Here is a 24,138-nt window from a genome sequence, read left to right as displayed (position 1 = left end):
AGCTGGTTGAACGGACATGGGGAATCGGGTGGAAAGGAGGCGTGTGCTGTCACAGTATGGGGAGAGCAATTAGAGTCATATAACAATGTATGTATAAATTTTTGTGTGGGAAAAAATAAAACATAGAAAATGGTATTACACAGTAAAGTACATCTAAAAATAAAAATAAACATTAAAGCTCGAAGAGATGAGTAAATGATGTTAACAGACAAGTGTGCAATACAAATGGAAAATAAATTTTTGAGAAAAATTCAGTTTCCTCAATAATCAAAGACAGATAAAATATATGGAGATGAATTTTTTTTTTTTGCTGATTGAATTAGCAATGATTAAAAAATTAGCAATGATAAAATAATGATGGAATCTAGTGAAAAAGGCATTCAAGTGATGCCATTAGCAGCATAACTTGGTAAAAGTTCTTTTTGGAAATAAATTTGGCAATATGTGTGAAGATCTTAAAAATGATCACATACTTTGGCTCAGTAATTTTTCTTTTCTGAATCTTACCTAGGAACATAATTTCAAATAGAAGACCTTTATACATCAATAAAAACAAAAATAAAACAAACAAAAAAATAAATCACTTGCCATAGAGTCGACTCTGACTCATGGTAACCTCATGTGTGTCAGAGTAGAACTGTGCTCATAGTTTTCAATAGCTGATTTTTTGGAAGTAGATTGCCAGGCCTTTCTCCTGAGGTACCTCTGGATGGATTCAAACTGCCAATCTTTTAGTTATTAGTCAATCACTTAACCATTTGTACCACCCAGGGACTCCCTATGCATCAACGGAAAAAAAAAAAAAAGGATATACTCTAAGGGTTCAATAAATTGAACTGGTTAAATAACTTGCAAAGAAATATTACAGTTTGGTGATCAACAGTGTGGAGTCAGAAAGACCTGGAATTCTCCTAATTTCATGATCTTGAGAAGTCATTTAACCTTGTTAAGTCTCAGTTTTTTTTATCTTTTGTAAAATGAGGGTAATACTAAAGTCTATCCCTTAGAGGTGCTGGAGATTTAAATAAACTAATACATGAGGAATAAGGATTAAATGAAATAATACATTAAAAAGTGCTTCAGTATAGTGCCTGTCACATAATAAGACTCAATAGTAGTTTGCTGTCATTATTATAATGGTGCAGTCAATCCAAATCATATGTACGAACGTCTGCTATAGTAAAATGGGAAAATGCTCATGCTCTAATAGAACAGTTGAGTGGAAAATGGTAGTTAAACATTTTTTCAATACTGCAAAAATCTGTACAGAAAGAAGTCAGTTAGGAAATATGCAGAAATGCCAGCAGAGGGACTTGGAGGAGAGAACGACAGACAGCAATTAGATGCAGGTCGGCATCAATTTCAGCATCTGAGTCTCTCTGTGTAACCCAAGAAGAGATGTTTTTGTTGTCAGGTGCTGTCCGGTCAATTTCGACTCAATTCCCATGTGACAGAGTAGAACTGCCCCGTAGGTTTTTCTCGGCTGCAATCTTTACAGGAGCAGATCGCCAGGTCTTTCTCTCCCGGAGCTGCTGGGTGGGTTTGAACTGCCAACTTTTCAGTTTATCAGCTGAGCTGCTTAACTGTTGTACCAGCAGGGCTTTTTCAAGGAAGAGATAGGGTGATGGTTTCAAAAGTAACATCTATTGAGATGCCCAGCTCTGACAGGCTGTTGGAGACTGTGAAGACCCCATGAGGGGTTGGGAAGGGTTGTATGGGCGGCAACACCTACCTTTGCACTGGAAGCGGTGAGTGGGGGTGGTGAGCAGGAGTCTGTCAGCCATGGGTTCTGGGCTACTGCAGCGGGCGATGCCAGGCTCCTTGTAGCCCGCCTTCACCCACTCGGACAGCCAGCGCAGACTGCAGTCACAGTGCAGTGGGTTGGTTCCCAGTGCCCTAGGAGACAGGAGATGTGAGGCTAGATTGGGGGTGTCTGATGTGGGGACCAAAGGAGAAGTAGTCTCCACTGGGGCAAAATTGATGTCTCTACACTGCACTTCCAATCCCTGCAGATGTTTCAACCCCACCTGTGCCTCTCCCACCTCTGATGCTTTGCTCTCCCCTGTCAGAATCAATCCTCAACTCAACCCCCAACCCAGATCCTCTAGGGAGATTCCTGGACCTCTGGCCATTTGATGATCTGGTTCCCTTGCCCTGCTGAAGGGCCCACTGGAGAATGATCTATACAGAGAAGGTTTTGATACCCAGCAATCTAGGAAGTAGCTTCAGATCACTCAGCTTGAAAATGCAGGGAAAGAAGGACACGGTCCAGTGCAGACACTCCAAAGTGGTGCCCAGGAAGAAAATACTAGAACCTCTTTATTGTTTTTATCATATGCTCTAAAATGTCTATGTTTAATGTTTTATAATATACACACATGATATTAGTATTGTAGTGTATGTACATAATATAAAAATAATTAAATATGTATGTAGTAGGAGGACAAGCTCAAAATTTTCACTGATAGAGGTATGTGATTGAAAAAAAAAAAAAAAGTAGAGATGCCTGATCTAGGGAGAGACAGCTGGCCTTTGGTAGAGTAACGACATGTGCTCTATTTAAAAATAAAATCAAGAGAGTTTTACTGGAAGAAAGAGCAAGTCGAGATGCGGAAGCACCGAGTCTCACAATGTGAAATCCAGCACACTCTGAGGAGCTACAAGCATCCAGGCGATATTTATACTGTTGAAGCAGGAACTAACAATCATTTTATTCTGACTGGCTTACTAGTGATTTGCAAAAGTCAAAGGCGGGTTAACAAAAGCAGGGGCTTTACAGTGATTGGTGAACTCGATATGTGGGTTTACTTGATTGGTTTAAAGAGTCTTGTTGATTAACTACTTCTTGATATGTGTGCTTTGTTGGTTAGTTACCACTTGGCGACTATAGGGTTACAGGGGGGTTACAAGACAATTGCAAGACATTCCTTTCTGGGAACGTAGGGGTTAGATATACCGTTTGTATCAAGGCTCCTTGGGGACAAGCTGACAACACTCTTTCTTAGCTTGGTTACAAAGAAAACATTTATTTAATTACAAGATTAGGTCTGTATGAAAGTTACAAGTTAACAAAAGCAGTAAGTTATTGATCCCAAGCTTGAGCTAGCAGTTCTCACCATCAAACCAAAAAACCAAACCCGTTGCCTTCAAGTCAATTCCGACTCACAGTGATCCTATAGGTCAGAGTAGGACTGCCCCATATGGTTTCCAAGGAGTGCCTGGTGGATTCGAACTGCTGATCTTTTGGCTAGCAGCCATAGCTCTTACTACTATGCCACCAGGATTTCCTCTTACCATCACACACCACAAAATTTAGGACTTTCATCGGTTGGAGAGTTAGGAAACTTGGGTTCTTGTCCAATGTCTCACTGACTTGATAGGTGGCTTAAAGCTAGTCACTTAATATTTCTGGGCCTCAGTTTCCCCTCTGTAAAATAGGAAGGGGATACCTGAGGCAGAGTGCAAGGTGGGTAAGAACATGCGCTTTGGAGTCAGACAAACTTGGAATTGAACTGGGGCTCTGCCACTTGCTAGCTTGGACAAGTTAACCTCTCTAAGCTTCAATGTCATCTAGTATAAAAAAGGGGTAAAAATGCCTCATGTTGTAAGAGATAAATGAAAGAATCCATCTAAAGGGTTTAGCCCATAGTAACTGTTTTATATTAGTTCTTGTTATTAAATGTTTATATTATTTACATAATTGATGATACCATTGAAGGCCATTTCAAGCAGGTGTCAAGACAACATGCACAACGTGGATACCTTTTTGAAAAACATACTGTATACATACCTGAAAAAACATATACCAGAATGTTAACAGAAATGACATTGTCTCTGGCACTATACTTATTTTCCATTTTGAGTGGATGTGCATTGGTAGAAATATGGCTACTTACAGATGGGAAAGAGATGTCAGGTCATTGAAGGAGCCTTCGGGAACGCTGGAAATGTCGTTGCCATGGAGGGTTCTGAGGCAGAAGGCACAGATCAGAAGGTTAAAACCCACAACAGCTCTGAACACAGCACTCTCTTTTGGTCTCCCAGCCTGGCCCAGGCACCCTTCCGCTTTATGCACTGCTAGTAGCAGTGGTGGAAGTTTGTGAATGTTTCTGTACCCAGTTTGGCAGCAAGGATGTAAGGGATAGAGGGCTTGGGGAGGAAGAGGATGGGCTTTTGAATTAGACAGGCTTGGGATGGAATCAGAAATCAGTCCCCATTACCTGTGCAACATTGGGCGTATTATTTTACTTTTCTGGGCCTCCATTTTTGTGTCTGAAAAATAGAGAGATATATCTACCTAATGGAGTCATTGGAGGTTTAGAGATAATGTGAAGAATTGTGGTCAAGAGTCAGGCTGCTTGTGGTCAAACCCTGACTATGCCACTTACCAGCTGTGTGACTGTGGGCAAAGTTACTTACCCTCTCTGTGCCTCAGTTTCCTACTGCAAAATGGGAATGAAAGCAATAAGGTTTGCCATAGAAGGTTGTTGTGGATGAGTTAATTCCCATAGGGAGAGACTGGTATTTTGCAAGTGCTAAATGGTTAACCGTTATTCATATTCGTGAATTATTATTAATGTTGGGAGATATTATTCATATCGTGAAAGAATATCTGGCACAAATCAAACAGCTCAATAAATTGGTTCCCTTCATATTCACCTGAAGAAATATTAGGTGAATTCAGAAGTGCTGTCAATCCCAGCTCAGGTGGTAGAGGGAGGAGGCTCTCAGCAGCCGGGGAGATTCTCTGGAGTTGGACACTTGTCTTTATGGGACAGGGTTTGGAGTCAGCCACACTCACACATACGGGTCTGGTACGCATGTGCATCTTCTGGCAGCATGTCCAAGGGGCCAGGCAATCTATTTGGTATTAATCATACCTCTCTCTACTCTGGTGTAGGTACCAGAACGAAACAAAACCAGTTGCCATGGAGTCGACTCTGACTCCTGGTGGCCCCATGCATGTCAAAGTAGAACTGTGCGCCATACGGTTTTCATTGGCTGCTTTTTCAGAAGTAGATCACCAGGTCTTTCTTCTGAGGCACCTCTGGGTAGATTCAAACTGCCAATGTTTTGGTTAGTGGCCCAGCTCTTAACGATTTGCCTTACCCAGGGATTGGGAGCTATTTTCACTTGCAAAGTGGTGGCATATACTGAGCTTTCAATAAATGGCTGTAGAATATGTCCATGCAAAGACTGAATGAACACTGCTCTGCTGCTCAAGAAACAACAGGAGTGAATCCACAATTTATGGATTATACCCTCCACTGAAGGATTAATCACCAACCGTATAAGAAAAATCCCCAAACTGATGATTCACATTGGGTCTGGCTTGTGAAATGCAAGGTGGGTGAAATTCATAGAAACTCAAATGTTTCTTTAATGACTGCTGGGCACCCTCACCTGGGCTGGTGATAAAGCGTCCTTATGGGTAAGGACTAATAACTGTAACCAGGTGGGGAAGCCTAGCAAAACAAAGAGATGATTAGTGTGACAGTGGAAGTGTAAACAGGATAATAACTAATGAATCTGCTCTTTGGTTTTCCTTTTAGCTGATGCTAGCCTGCCTTGGGTCTTCAGCTGAGGTATAGACATGAGCTTAATTGCACTTAATTTGGAACAGTGGTTCTCAAACTGAGTGAGCATTGGAGCTAGAAATATGCAGATTCCTGAGCTCCATTCCCAGAGATTCTGATTCAGTAGGTCTGGGGTCAGGCCTGAGAAAGGGCACTTCTAACATGCTCCCAGGTGATGCTGATTCTGCTGGTCTGCTGTCCAGTAGGCCCTGACTCATGGTGACCCCGTGCACAACGGAATAAAATGCTGCCTGGCCCTGCATCATCTCCATGATTGGTTTTGGGACCACTGTGATCCATAGGGTTTTCATTGTTTGATCTTCGGAAATAGATTGCCAGGATTTTTTTCCTAGTCCATCTTAGTCTGGATGCTCTGCTGAAACCTGTTCAGCATCACAGCAAACGAAAGCCTCCACTGACAGACGGATGGGGGCTGCACATGAGGTACACTGGCCAGGAATCGAACCCCCGGTCTCTCTCACGAAAAGGTGAGAATTCTACCCCTGAACCACCGCAGCCCTCACTGCTGGTCTAGGAACCACACTCTGAGTAGCAAGCATTTAGCAAACTTTCTCATGTTGTTTCAAGACAAGGGGTCACCTCTAGGGTGAAAAACCAAACCAAACCAAACCCATTGCCGTTGAGTCGATTCTGACTCATAGCGACCCTATAAGACAGAGTAGAACTGCCCCATAGAGTTTCCAAGGAGCACCTGGTGGATTCGAACTGCTGACCTTTTGGTTAGCAGCCATAGCACTTAACCACTATGTCAGCAGGGTTTCCAAGCTATCCCCAATTCTTAGACAACCGGCACGACAGGAAGAGGGCAAACAGTCCTCCAAAGAGCATCCATGGCGGCTTCTCACCTCCAGGATAAGAAGGGCCTAGAAGCAATTTCTAACACTTTTTCAGCATCGTTTAGTCTCTAATTCATGTGATTATTTATGAATCACACCAGCCCTTGTCTGCTATTGACTTGGATGACTTCATGGCTGCTTGCTGTTTTGCAAATGCACCCAGCCCCACTATTAATCATTTCCGAATGAGGACTGGGCCCCTGGAGAGGTTCAAAGCACTAATTTAAAAAACCCAAATGACTCAAACACAGCCTTGGCGCTGGGAGATCTGTGAGTCACACTCCCATTTATTATGAGCTGGGCCGCTGAGATCTCTATAAACTGCAGAGTAGCGGGGCTGTAATTTACTGGGACGATGCTAAAGAAATCTGCCTACACTGCAGGTTCTCACTCTGGCTTTGGGCCACAAAGAAGGGCTCCTGCATGTCAAACAACCTTGCTAAATGATGCCAAGAAAGTGGAGCAGAAGAGCCCTCCCAGGAAACACTTACATGCCCTCCTTCATGTTTCCCCTCTTCCCTTGCATCTCTCAAGGACTGGGCTGGCAAGCAACTTTCTCTACTCCAAACGGCTCATCTTCAAGCACTTGGGACTCATTTTCTCCTCTTGCCCTTTTCTTATTCAGTTGCCGTGGAGTTGATTCTGACTCATGGCAATCCCATGTGTGTCAGAGGACAACTGTGCTCCACAGGGTTTTCATGGCTGTGACCTTTCAGAAGCAGATCACTAGGCATTTCTTCTAAGGCACCTCTAGGTGGGTTCAAACCACCAACCTTTCAGTTGGAAGCCCAGCACTTAACCATTTGTACTACCCAGGGACCCGTCTTCTACTTAACCCCTTGCCATCAAGTTGATTCCAACTCATAGAGACCCTATAGGACAGAGTATAACTGTAAATAGGGCTTCCAAGACTGTAACCTTTAAGGAAGCAGACTGTCATATCTTTCTCCTGTGGAGCAGTTGGTGGGTTCGAACCTCTGACCTTTCGATTAGCAGATGAGTGCTTAACCACTGTGCCACCAGGGCTTCTTTCTGACTCTAGGGGATGTTAAGGGCAAACTTGGGAATTTCGAGGTGCACATGAGAGTACCATTAGAGCAACACTGGGGTATAACCATATCTTGTCAGTACTTGGCTGCCTGTACCTTGCTTGGGTCTCTGAGCCCTTAGGAGCTCACAGTTTGTCCTAAATGTGAATTCAGGAAGGGGAACTTTGTTGTGAGCAGGCTAGGCCACTCCAGGTGAACTGGGGGTTAAGAACTAAGACTCTGGAGTCAGACTGCCTGGGGCTGAATCCAATCTCTGATACTCATTGGCTGTGGGAACTGGGACAATTAATCTTTTTGTCTCAGTTTTCTCACCTCTAAAATGGAGGAATTAGAAGTATCTACTTTTAGTAGGTTTTCACTGGCCAGTTTTTTCAGAAGTAGACCGCCAGGTTCTTCTTCCTAGTCTGTAGTAATTTGGAAGCTCTGCTGAAACCTGTCCACCATGGGTGACCCTGCTGGTATTTGAAATACTGGTGGCATAGCTTTCAGAATCACAGCGACATGCAAACCACCACAGTATGACAAACTGACAAGTGGTTTTTTGATTTGAAGAGTTTTACCAACTTCTGCTGTCTGAAACTGATCGAACATACAATCAAGGTGCATTGATCATTACTGGTGATTGGAATGTGAAAGTTGGAAACAAAGAAGAAGGATCACTAGATGGACAATATGGCCTTGGTGATAAAAATGATGTCGGAGATCATGTAATAGAATTTTGCATGATCAATGCCTTATTCATTGCAAATACCTTTTTTCAGCAACATAAATGGTGACTATACACATGGACCTCACCAGACGGAATACACAGGAATCAAATCTACTACATCTGTGGAAAGAGACGACAGAGAAGCTCAATATCATCAGTCAGAACAAGGCCAGGGGCTGACTGCAGAACAGACCATCAATTGCTCATATGCAAATTCAAGTGGAAGCTGAAGAAAACAAAAACAAGTCCATGAGAGCTAAAGTATGACCTTAAGTATATTCTACCTGAATTTAGAGACCATCTCAAGAACAGATTTGATGCACTGAACACTAATGACTGAAAACTAGACGAGTTGTGGAGTGTCATCAAGGGCATTATACATGAAGAAAGCAAAAGGTCATTAAAAAGAAAGGAAAGAAAGAAAAGTCTAAAATAGATGTCAGAGGAGACTCTAAAACTTGCTCTTGAACGTAGACTAGCTAAAGTGAAAGGAAGAAATGATGAAGTAAAAGAGCTGAACAGAAGATTTCAAAGGGTGGCTTGAGAAGACAAAGTATTATAATGAAATGTGCAAAGACCTGGAATTAGAAAACCAAAAGGGAAGAACATACCTGGCATTTCTCAAGCTGAAAGAACTGAAGAAAAAATTCAAGCCTCCAGCTGCAATTTTGAAGATTTCTATGGCAAAATATTGAATGATGCAGGAAGCATCAAAAGAAGAAGGAAGGAATACACAGAGTCACTATACCAAAAAGAATTGGTTGATGTTCAACTATTTCAGGAGGTAGTATATGATGAAGAACCGATGGTACTCACATCTACCATGGCCTCCACCAGACTGAGTCCAGTACAACTAGATGGTGCCCAGCTACAACCACTGACTGGTCTAACAGGGATTATAACAGAGGGTCCCGAACAGAGCTGGAGAAAAATGTAGAACAAAATTCTAACTCACAAAAAAAAAAAGAACAGACTTACTGGCCTGACAGAAACTGGAGAAACCTTGAAAGCATGGCCCCCAGACATTCTTTTAGCTCAGTAATGAAGTCACTCCTGAGGGTCACCCTTCAGCCAAAGATTAGACAGGCCCATAAAACAAAATGAGACTAAAGGGGCACACCAGCCCAGGGACAAGGACTAGAAGGCAGGAGGGGACAGGAAAGCTGGTAATGGGGAACCCAAGGTTGAGAAAGATGAGTGTTGACATGTCACGGGGTTGTTAATCAAGGTCATAAAACAGTATGTGTACTACTGAATTGTTTAATGAGAAACTACTTTGTTCTGTAAATCTTCATTTAAAGTATAATTAAAAAAAAAAAAAAAGAACCGATAGTACTGAAGGAAGAAGTCCAAGATGCACTAAAGGCACTGGCGAAAAAACAAGACTCAATACCAACTGAGATGTTTCAACAAATGGATGTAGCACTGGAAGTGCTCACTTGTCTATACCAAGAAATTTGGAAGACAGCTACCTGGTCAGTTGCCTGGAAGAGATCCATATTTGTACCCATTCCAAAGAAAGGTGATCTAACAGAATGTGGAAATTATTGAACAATATTAACACACAAGTAAAATTTTGCTGAGGATAATTCAAAAATAGTTGCAGCAGTACATTGACAGGGAGCTGCCAGAAATTCAAGTGGGATTCAGAAGACGACATGGAACGAGGGATATCATTGCTGATGTCAGATGGATCTTGGCGGAAAGTAGAGAATACCAGAAAGATGTTTACCTGTGTTTTATCGACTATGCAAAGGCATTCGACTGTGTAGATCATAACAAATTATGGCTAAAAACTGTGAAGAAAGGGAATTCCAGAACACTTAATCGTGCTCATGAGGAACCTGTACACAGACCAAAAGGCAATCATTCGAACAGAACAAGGGGATACTGCATGGTTTAAAATCAGGAAAGTATGTGTCAGGGTTGTCTCCTTTCACCATACTTAATCTGTATGATGAGCAAATAATCTGAAAAGCTGGACTATTTGAAGAATGTGGCATCAGGATTGGTGGAAGACTCATTATTAACAACCTGCATGCAGATGACACAACCTTGCTTGCTGAAAGTGAAGAGGACTTGAAGCACTTACTGATGAAGATCAAAGACCACAGCCTTCAGTATGGATTACACCTCAAGGTAAAGAAAACAAAAACTCTCACAACTGGACCAATAAGTAACATCATGATAAACGGAGAAAAGATTGAAGTAGTCAAGGATTTCATTTTACTTGAATCCATAATCAACACCCATGGAAGAGCAGTCAAGAAATCAAATGATGCATTGCATTGGGCATATCTGCTGCAAAAGACCTCTTTAAAGTGTTAAAAAGCAAAGATGTCACTTTAAAGACTAAGGTGTGCCTGACCCAAGCCATGATATTTTCAATTGCCTCATACACATACGAAAGCAGGACAATGAATTTAAGGAAGACTGAAGAAGAATTGATGCCTTTGAATTATGGTGTTGGCGAAGAATATTGAATATGCCAGGGACTGCCAGCAAAACAAACAAACCTGTCTTAGAAGAAGCACAGCCAGAATGCTCCTTAGAAGCAAGGATGGTGAGACTTTGTCCCTGGAGAAGGACATCATGCTTGGTAAAGTAGAGGGTCACTAAAAAAGAGGAAGACCCTCAACGAGATGGATTGACACAGTGGCTGCAACTATGGGCTTAAACATAGCAACAATTGTGAGGGTTGTACAGGACCGGGCAGAGTTTTGTTCTGTTTTATATAGGGTTGCTTTGAGTCAGAACCAACTCGAATGCACCTAACAACAACAACAACTTTTAGTAGGAAGTAGCCCTGTTGGCACAGTGGTTAAAGGGCTCAGCTGTGAATCGAAAAGATCAGAGGTTCAAACCCACCAGTGGCTCTGCGGGAGAAAGATGTGGCAGCCTGCTTCCATAGAGATTACAGCTTTGGAAACTCAATGGGGCAGTTTTACTGTTTTATAGGGTTGCCATGAGTCAGAAATGACTCAAGGGCAATGGGTTACAGGTTACTTTTAGTAGGAATCTCTGGGTAGTTCAAACGGTTAACAAGCTCAGCTGCTAACTGAAAGTTTGGAGGTTCAAGTCCATCCAGAGGTGCCTTGGAAGAAAGGTCTGGTGACCTACTTCTAAAAAATCAGCCTTGAAAACCCTATGGTTTTCTCTACTCTGTACACATGTGGCCCTATGAGTTGGAGTCAACTCAAGTTAGCAACTGGTACTTTTAGTAGATATCTTTTTTGGGGGTGTAGGTTATGCATCATTAATCCCCTTTTTTTCTGTAATGATTCCTCCTTTTTGCATTATGGTATCACCGTCCCAAACTCAGTCCAGGTGATTTCACTTCGTGGGCAGAGCTATGGCTCAGGTTTAGTTCTCAAGGTCACAAAGATTGGGTCCAGATTGAGCATGTAACTCAAGCAGGCCAATAAGAGAGCTTTTTGGGACATTCTCTGTAACTACTTGGGACAGAGGCAGTTTCATTTTGTGGGGCTGCTAGGGAGCTAGACTGTAAGCTTGCAGCCTCTTACGGCCCTCTGTACCTTAATGAAGAAAGACTGTGCTATGGATTGAATTGTGTCCCCCAAAACTAGTGTTGTAAATCCTAACCTCTGCCTGTGGTTATAATTCCATTTGTGAATGGGTTGTGTTATGTTAATGAGGATTAGGTTATGTTTGTTATGATAATGAAGCAGGATTAAAGTGTATTTTGAGTCAATTTCTTTTGAGATATAAAAGACATTAAACAAGCAAGAGAGCAAGCAGAGATGAGGGAAGATAGATGCCAAGTCACATGAAGACTGCTCAGAAGCAGAAGCTCAAAGAGACAAGGACCTTCCTCTAGAGCTGACAGAGAGAGAAAGCCTTCCCCTAGAGCCAGCACCCTGAATTCCAACTTTGGAATCCACCAGCTGCTCCACAGAAACCTCACGCGGTGGTTCTACTCTGTCCTATAGGGTTGCTATGAATTGGAATCTGACTTGAAAGCAATAGGGTTTTTTTTTTTTAAACTGTGAGAAAATAAATTTCTGTTTGTTAAAGCCATCCACTCGTGGTATTTCTGTTATAGCAGCACTAGATGACTACGGCAGACTGCCTGAGAGGGAAGTCTCCTCAAAGGAAAGCAGCGCTGAGAGACAGAAAGACACGTTTCTGAGAGCATTGATGGAACATGCAGCCATACCCAGAGCCCAATATCTACTACTGAATTGCTGAGTCAATACATTTGCTTTCAGTGCTTAAGGTGGTTTGACCTGATTTTCTTTCCCATTAGACTGGAAGACTTCTAATATCCCACTTCATAAGCTACTTGTGAGAGTTAGAAGATATAATGCAAGTGGTTCAGATGATGCAGGACTCAACCCAGGGCCTGCACATGACATGCTTATTTACTTGTTTATTTCTCCTTCTATATCATGAGCTCCCTGGGGGCAGGGGCTGTTGCATAGTCACTGTTTTTTGTTTTTTTACCCATAGTAGCCTCTAACCCACAGAAGGCATTCAGGAAAGGATGAGTAAGTGAATGATCTTGAGCAAGTCACTAAACCTTTCTGAATCTGTCCCTTATAAATGATAGGTTTGGATAGATAATTTCTAAGAATGTATATTTCTAAAATTCTATAATTAAATCTTTTTTCCCCCTCTGGTTTTACCAAAGGGCCACAGGATTGTGGTTTGGAGGTGACAAGAAGTACCTTTTAGTTCACTAGGAAAATTTTCTAATGTTCAACATCTGGTCAAAAATGCAAAGATGTTGCCTTGTAAGTGAGCAAACTCTTTGTCTCCGGCAGTAATCAAGCAAAGGCCAAAGAGAGCCCCTTTCAAGGATGTTACAGGGAGAATTCATACAGTCGGTAGAACTGTAATGAAGAGCCATATATGTGTAAACAGGACAATCTTACTTAACCCGTTGCCGTTGAGTTGATTCTAACTCATAGCGACCCATAGGACAGAGTAGAACTGCCCCATGGGGTTTCCAAGAAGTAGCTGGTGGATTTGAGCTGCCAACCTTTTGGTTAGCATCCGAGTCCTTAACCACTGTGCCACTAGGGATCCAATCTTACTTTAGAGACTAGGATAAAAAAAAAAAAAATACTAGGATAATGAATGATACTCCCACTTGCTCACTCATGAGCACACATTGAAAGAACCCCCCAGAGCTAACTGACTCCAGGTGGCCCCCCTGTGGCTGGGCTGCGGAGGCTCTGGCCACCTCACCGCTGAGTAGAGGACAGAGATGGCTGCTGGAGAGTGACATTTGGGACCCACATGCACACAGGCATGGGAGTCAGTGTGGGGCAAAGATCAAGCAACACACAGATCCCCACACAAGGACTAGACTGCCCACAAGATGGTTCTCTTCCAGCTATTTTTCGATTAGGAGTGAAGTAGAAAGAACATTTTCACACAGTGTTTTGTACTTAGTGCTCCCTGACTACCCACCTGTGTGTTCTCTGAAATGTATTCATATCCACACGTGGACACACACACACATACACACACACACATGCACACTTAAATGTCAGCTCTTTTTCTGTGTTCCAGACCACTTTTTAGCCTTTGTCTATGGCTGATCTTTGATGCTAATTCCTCTCCCCTCCCCAAACTCCCTGCATTCCTGGATCTCTGGTCATTTCTGAAATTTTAATAAACACGATGAAACCCTTTTAAAAAAACTAAGCCACAGTTCAGAGTAGAACTGTACTCCAGAGGGTTTTCAAGGCTGTGATCACCAGGCCTTTCTTCTGAGGTGTCTCTGTGTGGGTTCAAACTGCCAACTATTTGGTTAGTAGGGGGGCACCTAACCATTTGCACTACCCAGAGACTCCTAATGAACCCCTTTAGAAATGAGGAAAGAATATACAAATGACAACCTGCTGTTGCAGATACTACAATTCCTGATTTCAAAAAACATTTTTCCCACCCCCCTAAATTGTAAATAATATGTTACTATCCTAGTTCATCTTTAGCTTTACCTTCATTTATTACAAAAATAACTTTATATTAACAGCTATCAACGATTTTTTCATTTTCAATGTTTCCTATAGTCCTTCTTAACCAGTTGCCATTGAATTGCTTCAGACTCATAGTGACCTTATAGGACAGAGTAGAACTGCCCCACAGGGTTTCCAAGGAGGGGCTTGTGGAATTCAAACCACTGACCTTTTGGTTAGCAGCCAAATGCTTAACCACTACCCACCAGGGCTCTAGTCCTTCTTAGGTATGCATAAATGTTTACAAGTTATAATTGTAACATATATACACATTTATTCTTCCACTTGATGCTAAATGGTAAACACTCTTCCACACTGTTATCTAGTTTTCATCTTTATCTCTTGTAATAATTGCACTTTGCCCGCTGGTTGTATCGTGTTTCCTTAAACATCCCCCACTGTGGCACTTGGAGGCTGTATTTAAAATTTAGGATAAAAATATAAGTGCAACGAAGATCTTAATGCGCAAAACCTTTCCCTCATTTTGGATTATTCTTGAACATAAATTCTTAGATGCACAATTACTGGGAGAAAGAATACAAATATCATAAAAGAAATATAGCCCATAAACATTTTTATTTTTCCTGAATTGGCCCTTGTGCAGAAAATGGTTGCTCCCCACTGAGGTAGATGGTTGGATTGAGGGGCTCTAAGATCCGCTTTTTTAATCCATGAGATCTGATGATTCTAAAACGATGGTGCTAAAAGCCTACTAATTCTTAATTCAAGCAAGTATAGCAAGTATTGTATATTCACAAGTACTCCTGATGAACTAATCATAATAGTAGGGCTGCAGTAGAACAAACAAGGTGTTGAGGAAGGAGAAAACCCCAGACAGGCTGGGGATATTCATCCCATCCCCCTTGTCATGGATTGAATTATGTCCCCCCAAAAATGTGTGTATCAATTCGGCTAGGTCATGATTCCCAGTATTGTATGATTGTCTACCATTTTATCATCTGATGTGAATTCCCTATGTGTTGTAAACTCTATCACTATGATGTAATAAGATGGATTAGCGGCAGTTATACTGATGAGGTCTGCAAGATTAGGTAGTGTCTTAAGCCAATCTCTTTTGAGATATAAAAGACAGAAGTGAGCAGAGTGACATGGGAACCTCATCACACCAAGAAAGCAGTGCCGGGAGCAGAGCGTGTCCGTTGGACCTGAAGTTCCTGCGCAGAGAAGCTCCCAGACCAAGGGAAGATTGATCACACGGACCTTCCTCCAGAGCCCACAGAGAAAGCGTTCCCCTGGAGCTGACACCCTGAATTTGGACTTGTAGCCTACTGGATTGTGAGAGAATAAACTTCTCTTTGTTAAAGCCATCACTTGTGGTATTTCTGTTGCAGCAGCACTAGATGACTAAGACACCCCCGACAGACAGAGAGATGGATAGGTAGACGTTCTCTGTCTCTCCCCGTCACATGTTGAGTTGCTCCAACCAAAACTACTCTCATTGTGAGCATATGCACAGAGGTCCCATGAAGATTGGCAGGTCCTACCCCCGGCAGAGTTCCTGGGTGGTGCACATGGTTAAGTGCTGAGCTATCAACCAAAAGGCTGGCGATGTGAGCCCACCCAGAGGTTTCCTGAAAGAAAGGCCTAGAAATCTGCTTTTGAAAAATCAGCCACCGAAAACCCTATGGAGCACAGTTTTACTCTGACACACATGGTTCCAGGAGTTGGAACTGACTCGATGGCAACTGTTTTTTTTTTTTAACCTCCTTGGCAGCAAACCCATGCACAGCACTGGGAGACTAGGATGGTAGACAATGGATTGGGACTGAAGGAGGACAGGACGAGCCCCAGCGAGTGAGATGTGTCCATCTCCTGTTGTCTTCAACCGGAAACAGGGAAATGGTTTTGCTGATGTTCCCATCCTACAACTCCCCAGAGAAGGTGGATAATACATAAGTGACAATAACAGATTGCATAGTGTCTGCGCGGGCACATTTTTGCCCCTGGAGAATTGATTTTTAATAACAGCGTAGATGACATGCGGCGGGAGTTGTCGCTGACGCCGGAATTTTGTGGGCCTCAATAAATCACATCAGCCTGGAGGCTCCAGAATGGACCAGTTCACTGGGTGCTGTTTGCCTCTTGCCACTGGGTCCTGACAAGGGTCCCAAGGCTCCGGGTCAGGAGGCTGGATTCTGCAACTTCCTGACTGCTGGACCTTGGGCCAGTGACTTCCCCAGTCTGGACCTCAGTTTTCCCAACTTTAAAATGGGCATAATCCTCTCAGCCTCACAGCAAAGATTAAATGAGACAATGGCCATGGAAAGTCCCATAAAAATACTATGTTATCACTATGATAGTAATAATGGGCCAGAAAGGCAAGAAGTTGACAGGTTGCGGGGTGGAGTGTCTGGCTTCTCTGTTCTCGTGTGACTATCAGTCAAAGGATCTTCTTTTACCACCAAAATGGGTGCAAGATGGACAGGCATAAAAATCAGGTGACAAATCGGGCCTTGGGTTGGGAGTGGTGGTGTGGTGCCATTCCATTCCTGCTCTTGCAAACTATGATGCGAGAATAGTAATAATAATAATAATGATAAAAAATAATTGCCGTTGAGTTGATTTCAACTCATGGCGACTTCTGTGTGTCAGAGTAGAACTGTTCTCCATGGGGTTTTCAATGGTTGATTTTTTGGAAGTGGATTGCCAGGACTTTCTTCTGATATGGCTCTGGGTGAGCTCGAACTGCCAATGTTTTGGTTAGCAGCCGAGTGTGTTAACTGTTTGACTGCTTATGGACTCTAAGAATAGTAATAACAAATGAGTATTTTTTGAGCGTTTCCAGTGCTCCAGAGCATGTGCTAAGTGTTTTTACATAGAGCATTCCATTTAGTCCTTGCAAGACTTTACGAGGGCAATTACTATTATCACCTGATTTTATGGATGGGAAGACTTCCACAGCTGGGAAGGAACAGAGCCAAGCTTGGAAAGTAGGTGTACCCCAGAACTACCTAGCCTTTACTCAGAGCTCATCCACCTCAGTCAGCTGTCCTCCACCCATGTGTAGGACAAGGCAAGGCAGGTAAGGTGATGGAGGTGGGGTGGGTGTGGACACTGCAGACTGTGAAACCCTGTCCAAAGAATCTCAACAGCTCCCCATGGCTGCCAGGCAGGAATGCAGAGGGGACCCTGGTATGGCCAGGTCTTTCCATTTTACAAGAGAATGTGGAAATTAGAATTTTTATGAGAAACCTCCTGATGGGTAAAGGTTGGCAACTTATTAAAACTTTGTTTTTTGTGTTTTTTTTTTTAGACATTGTACGAGCCAACTTGAGGATTGCTAAACATTGCCTGTCTGGTATTAGCTGGACTGGGCCATGAGCTCTGTTTCCTTGCAGAGGTTTACAGTGTGGCATCGCCCTCCTGAAGCCAGAGGAACCAACTGTGAACGTAATGATCATCCAAATAGCAGCTACATGCCACACACATGGTGCTCACTCTGAGGGTGCAGAATATAACTGCATGCCCTAATCCTTACAAGGGAGATGTTATCGATCCCATTTTATAGACTAAGAAGTGACAGCTCAGAGGGGTAAAGTGATTTGCTCAAGGTTCCACAAATAGTAGTGGGCTGGATGCCACGTCTGGTTGACTCTCAAGCAAAAGTTCTCTCCACCACCACGAGCAAATACAGGTGCTGGTGGGGAAGCGTATGTGTGTGTGTGGGTAGAGGGTGGGCTTTGAACCAAGGAGCGCGGGGAAGGGAAGCTCTCAGTTTACCTCCTGCTGTTACCCAATAAAGTATAAATGGAAACCCAGTGCTCTGGGCTACTTACAGCACTCGGAGAGACCGCAGCCCATTGAAGGCATGGATGGGAATGCACCTCAGCCGGTTGTAGCTCAGGATCCTGCGGGAAAGGAGACAACGCTCTGTTGGCAGCTCTTACTCTCAGCTATTCATGGGTGCACTGTCCACACTGTGGACCCGTGACAGCAAATGGCTTCTTATCAACTCGATTTTAATATACTGAAAAAAAATATCCTAACCATAAAGGGAAAAGAAATCTCTCCACTACCCCAGCAAGCTCACTGGCTTCATTTTCCCAGTTTTCTCCCATGTTCTCCTGCTGGCTGGCTCTCTAACTGGCTTCTCCATCACCTCCCTTTATTGTTAAATGGTGAGTGCTCACAATGTACAAAGCTAATTGGAAAGAAATGGGTCTGAGCAAAATATAATTATGCAGCGAAACCCTCCACTGGGAAAGAAAATTCACAAATCACAGAGGGCGTTCTGATGAGGGCTTTCTTCAGGAGTAATTAGGTTCCAGCGCTTCTCTAACTGCTCAGACAGTAGAGTCTTGACCTCCTTTATTTTCCTTCCAGTGATTAAGGTTTACCCTACACTGGGACAATGACAGCCCTGAAGATCACTAGAGCACAGAACCTAAGGCTGAAGGGATCGGGGGGAAGGACGGCCACAGGCCATTTACTGCCAGGCTCGTGGCTATGGTCAACATGGCATCTCGCTGTACTCACAGAGTGGAGAGGTGTGACATGTTACTGAAGGTGTAGTTGGTCAGGACGCCAATACTGTTGTTGCTCAGGTCACTAGGAAAAGCAAAACAAAAAGCTCACCATAATTCTTGGTTTTACTGTCAGTGGCATCCAAAGGGGTCATTCTCAAGTATCACACATGCCTGTCATCCATCCTTCCATCTGTCCATCCATCCATCCATCCATGCACCCACCTACCCACTCATCAATTCACCCACCTGTTATCAATCTACCTACTCACCTATTCATCTACCCATCCATCAACCCAGTGATTCACTGATCCGTTGATCCACCCATCCATTGATCGATCGATCGATCGATCGATCGATCCATCCATCCATCCATCCATCTATATATCCATCCACACATCCACCCACCTATCCACTCTCCCACCCACCCATTCATCCAACTGTCCATTTCATTTTTCCATTGAAGCACTTATTCAATCAACCACTCAAGCAATTGTTGTTCAGTCATTCATCCACTCATTCGTTTATTCATTTAGCTATTCAATCATTCAATTACATGTTTATTCACCTATTCATTCTACCAGCAAAACAAAACATTAAGATAATCTCTCCTTATTTTAGTACTTTTTTTTTCCTGATCAATTCTTCCTTTCTCTGTCCCTTGACCCTCCCTCTCTTCTGGCATTCACTTATTCTACCTTATCAGATTTCCTCTTAGAGGGAATGGGGTTGGCGGGGGTGTAGTCCTCTGCCAACTATATCCTCTAGCTTCTGCTCAGGGATAAATATCCAGGCAGTGGTTTTCAACCTTAACTGCACATTAGAATCACTTTGGAAGCTTCTAAATATTCTGGGCTCTACCCCCAGCTATTCTTATTTAATTGGTCTGGGGTACGCCTGAGCATCAGTATGTTTAAAAAATAGCTGTTCAGGTGATCCTATAGTCAACTGATGTTCATTGATCTAGAGCAGTGGTTCTCAACTGGGGACAGCTTGCCGTACCTGCCCGCCCCACCCCGGGACATTTTGCAATATCTGTAGATATTTTTGGTTGTCACTACCTGGGGTTGTGGGGACTACTGGCATCTAGTTGGTAGAGGTCAGGGGTGCTGCTAAACATCCCACAATGCACAGGTCTGGTCCCACAACAAAGGATTACCTGGCCCTAAATGAGAATAGTACTGCTGTGGAGACACTCCGAACTAGAGGCTTGGTTCAGGTGTAGCTAGGAAGCCAGGCCTAATGAGGTGACAGGTGGCTTTCTTCTGCCTTTCCTCAGCGGGTCCCCCACTTTCCCAAAGGTGACACTGTTTCATTCTGAAAGAATTCTCATTTTCCCTTTTTCGAACTGGCTCCCTGCCTCCCTACACAGAGAGGAACATCTTTCCATCACCATTTGCCCAAGGAATTATTCAGCACCCTCATGAGTACCGCCTTGGCAAGGCAGTGAGGCTGCTGGACAAACCTCCCAGACTGCCTGGCTTCCTGGGCCCTGACCTCAAATGGGAGCTCGGCTCCTCATTTGAAGCCAATAGCAACTTCTGACTGAAGGAACCTCAATGTGAACCATCTACTTGGAATATTTTCTAGGGAACTACAGACGGAGGAAAAAGAAATACTTATTTCTCCTTCTGGTAAGCCTAAGGGCGGTCACAACTTGTAAGACACTAAAGAATAAGAAGGCTCAGGAATTCAGTTTGGAGCCCAGAAGCTCACAGACTGGCCCATCTTCTCCAAAGCCAAGCAGGAAGGTGATTCACACGGTCAATGATACCAGGCTTCTGGCTATTTCTGAACGTTGGTGCCTCTGGGTAAGACCTGCATGTCAGGCTGGACAGTTCCTCCCCACTGCCTCTTCCTGTTCCACCCAGGAAGACAGTGTGGCAATGCTGCGTCAGCCTCCAGCACCATCCTGCCTTGCCCTCCCTATCAGTTTCCCGAGCTATTGCAGGAGAGAAGAACAAGTGTCCCACCCTCGCTGGCTCCTTACATTAATGTCAGGTGTCGGAGGGCGGACAGCTCCCTGGGCACGGCTGTTAAGTGGTTTCCTTCCAGGTACCTGAAAGAGAGGCGCAGAGTGACACCCAGGAAGGAGATACTGAACAAATTGTCACATTCTCAGAAAAGTCTCCTCTGAATTTTCAGGCTAGGTCAGGTTCCTGTTTTACTGTCTGACAGCTCCTCCTTTTTATTTTTCCCTCAAAGCACACACTACTCCCTGTCATTTAATATTTATTTGTGTGTTTACTCAACTAATGACTTTTTTTCTCCATTGGACTAATAAGCTCCATGATGGCAGGGCTCTTGGCTAAAATTGCCCTTCGTCAGATCCCCTAAGATTGTGTACAGAGCTGGCACATAGTAGGTATTCAATAAATATTCAATAAAGTACTCACTTTGAGCCCAGCCCTCACAATAACCTTATGTGGCAGGAATTCACAACTGAGGCAACAGAAGTACAAAGATGTTAAGATACTTGTGCAAGGTTACACAGTGAGCAAGTAGTTAAGCTAGGATTTGAACCCAGGTCTCTAACTCCAAGGCCTACACTCTGACCACTATTCCAAATGGCCTTTACTTAGATATGAGAGGGCAGTGTGAAAGCTGAGCCATGAGTGGTCTTAACCCTAGTTCAATGTGGAGTATCTCTGATAGGCATCTGGAAGCCAAGGAAATAAGGGCACGTCTGTTACCTGGGGCACTGTGCTCCGGTTCCCAGCAAGAGGACCCCATGGCAAGAGAGACAGGGGACAGGGTTTCAGATGTGTATACTCCCAACAGGTAGAGACTTCCTCTGACAGGCAGAGGCAGAGCCCAGACCTGTCTGAACTCCAAGTCCTCCACTGACCTGCTCATCTAGGATGAGACAACCTCCTTGGAGATGCAAGTGTGACTTAAAATAAGAGAAGGAGGCATCATTCAATCATAATTATGAAGTTATCGGGTGCATTACTACCCTCAAGAGGGAGCAGAGCCCATTTATTTAGGCCCCCTCCCCCTTGCTGCTTACAGTGGCTTTCAAGACCTGCTCTGATCTGTTGGGTGAGGCTTTGTCTCTTGTAACAGTCAACACCAGTGGCTGTCATTTGTCCAGTGTCTGCCTTAAGCTCTGGGAAGCACCTGGGAGCTGGCTAATATGCAGATTCTGATCCAGTAGGTTTGGGGCAAGGCTGGAGACTCTGCATTTCTAACAAGCTCCCAGGTGATGGTAGCAGCTGCTGGTCTGAGGACCACATTTTGAGTGGAAGGTGCTAACACATTGCCTGGTGTCCAGTAGACTCACAAAAAATGACAGAATGGAATAGAAATGGGTTAAAACAGGATATGGGTAAGTTTGTCAATGACTGAACCAGGCTTAGCTTTAAGGACAAGCTGAAATGCATATTATCTTAAATTAAGGTCAAGCGATTCTCTTCCTGCAGCTGGGGCCCAGGGACCCTCATGGCACAGAACACTGGGCAGGACTCGATGGATGTGGACTTAGGTGGTCATGGCATATTGGGTGAATGTCTCTATGGCACCTCAAACCTTTGCTGTATATCCATTATGTGCCAAGGGCTATGCTAGATGCTGGGGGATAGATACAGATGACCGGACCCTATTTCTGCCTTTAGGGAGCACGATCATCTGGCCTGAAATTTAGTCAGGCACTCACTTAGATTTTGCCCTCAGAAAGATGAGCTAAGAGAAGTGCATTCATTCACGCATTCATTTATTCAGCTATAAATACTTATGGAATAACTTCAATGTGCCAGATGCTGTATATAGGGGTGAATAGGACAGCCATGATCCCTGCTTTCTGGTGATTAAAAATTTAATGTGTGTGTGTATGCGTGAGAGAGACGAGAGACAAAGAGACAGAGACAGAGAACATATACTTAGAGACATATAAATCACAAATTGCGATCTGTGCTTTGAAGGAAAGGAACTAGGTGCTGGGTGGAGAATGCCAAGGGACCTGTGCAGAAGGGTGTGGTCGGGGAGGAGACATGTAAGAGATTTATTTAAGATGAGGGCAGTCCCTGGGTGGTGCAAACGGTTAACACTCTTGGCTGCTAACTGAAAGGTTGGGAGGCTCAAGCCCACCCCAAGGAGCCTCGGGAGAGGCTACTTCTGAAAAATCAGCCACTGAAAACCCTATGGAGGGTGAGAATCGTTGCACAACTGGGAGAATACAATCAATGTCACTAAATTGTACATGTAGAAACGGTTGAACCAGTGTATGCTTTGCTGTGTATATTTATTAAAAAAAAACAAAAAAGCAAAAACCCTGTGGAGCACATGGGCTTGCCAGGAGTAGAGCTGGCTCGACAGCAACTGTTTTTTTTTTTTTTAAATCTATTTAAGATGAGATGATGGGCACAAAGGGGGAAGCCTGGGCAGAGGAGGGGAGGAGGGAGAGTTCAGCAAGAGTGCAGCTCAGGGTGCTGAGCTGGAGTGTTGAAGCCAGGAGAGAAGGCCAGGGATGAGGGGAGGACAGTGGGAGACGTAGATCGCGCTGTGACTGCGAGTCATTTTATTCAAAGCATGCTGAGATGGTGATAGCAGACAGGTGCTGGAGGGGTGCTGCAGAGCTTCCTGGGCGCCCTGACCTGGCATCCGCCCTTCTGTCCTCCCCTGAGTGAGAGACTGAGGCAGGGCATCCCCATTCAGTGCGATCCTGGGATACTGGCCGAAGCAACAGGGCAGGGCTCAGCGGGGTGTGGTGGGGAGGAGCAGGGATGCGGAGGGCTTCCTGCTTTCTCAGTGGGGCAGGGAGGCTCGGTGGGTGGTAGGATTCTGGGGCTCTGGACAGGCTGGAGGTGGGCAGGGGGTGCCGTGCAGGGCCGCAGGAGGTATTTGACTGGACAGTGTGGTATGAGAGGAAGCTTGGAGGCGGGGGGTTGAATGAATGAGCAGGGTTGGCAGGGAGGTGCCAGAACAGAGAGTACCTTACCTGGAGGGAGACTAATTAACCCTGAGACAACTGCCTGGAAGGAGTCTGATCTCAGACTGCCAGCAATAGCTCAGCCTCTTTGCCGCCGCTCATTCTTTCACTCTTATTTGTTTACTACAATTACTTAGCAAAGTTGAGGCATCTAAGATGAAAACCAGAATAACATACCCAGACCCCAAGTCTATTTTGGGGATATTGACAGAAGGCCCTGTGACAAGCATGTCTGAAAGGTGGCTTGTGGGTTGGGCTTGCTGTGTGGCTTGAGGCAAGTTACCTAAGCTCACAGATAACACAATGACAAGGACAATAATGACAACGACAATAACAAAACAATAAGACAAGTCTCACGAGCATTATCTCAGCCTCTGGGATGGAGAGGCTCTGGTCTGTTATCTCATTTAATCCTTTGGGACTGGGTGGTGTTTTGCCGGGTATTTTGTCCACTTTGCTGATGAGAACACTGAGGGTCAGAGAGGTAAGTAGTAAGCCCAGGAGCCAGGGTTTAAACTCAGATCTGTTGGGCTCTGGAGCCTGAGAAGT

The 24,138-nt window shown here is 44.1% G+C and overlaps 1 protein-coding gene across 1 annotated transcript in view; it reads right to left on the bottom strand.

The window, feature by feature from the left end:
- The window catches only part of SLIT3 (slit guidance ligand 3), a 762,848-nt gene that overhangs the window by 49,114 nt on the left and 689,596 nt on the right, over nucleotides 1–24,138 (bottom strand). Inside the window, 5 exon segments of the mRNA XM_004371219.2 lie at nucleotides 1,733–1,896; nucleotides 3,897–3,968; nucleotides 17,976–18,047; nucleotides 18,676–18,747; nucleotides 20,653–20,721. Coding sequence (XP_004371276.1) covers nucleotides 1,733–1,896; nucleotides 3,897–3,968; nucleotides 17,976–18,047; nucleotides 18,676–18,747; nucleotides 20,653–20,721 — 449 coding nt within the window.

Source organism: Trichechus manatus, unplaced genomic scaffold, assembly GCF_000243295.1.
Source record: "Trichechus manatus latirostris isolate Lorelei unplaced genomic scaffold, TriManLat1.0 scaffold00011, whole genome shotgun sequence".
In the NCBI taxonomy this organism is placed as follows: Eukaryota; Metazoa; Chordata; class Mammalia; order Sirenia; family Trichechidae; genus Trichechus; species Trichechus manatus.
Note: the sequence above shows the minus strand (reverse complement) of the source record. Positions and strands in the feature narration are given on the sequence as shown.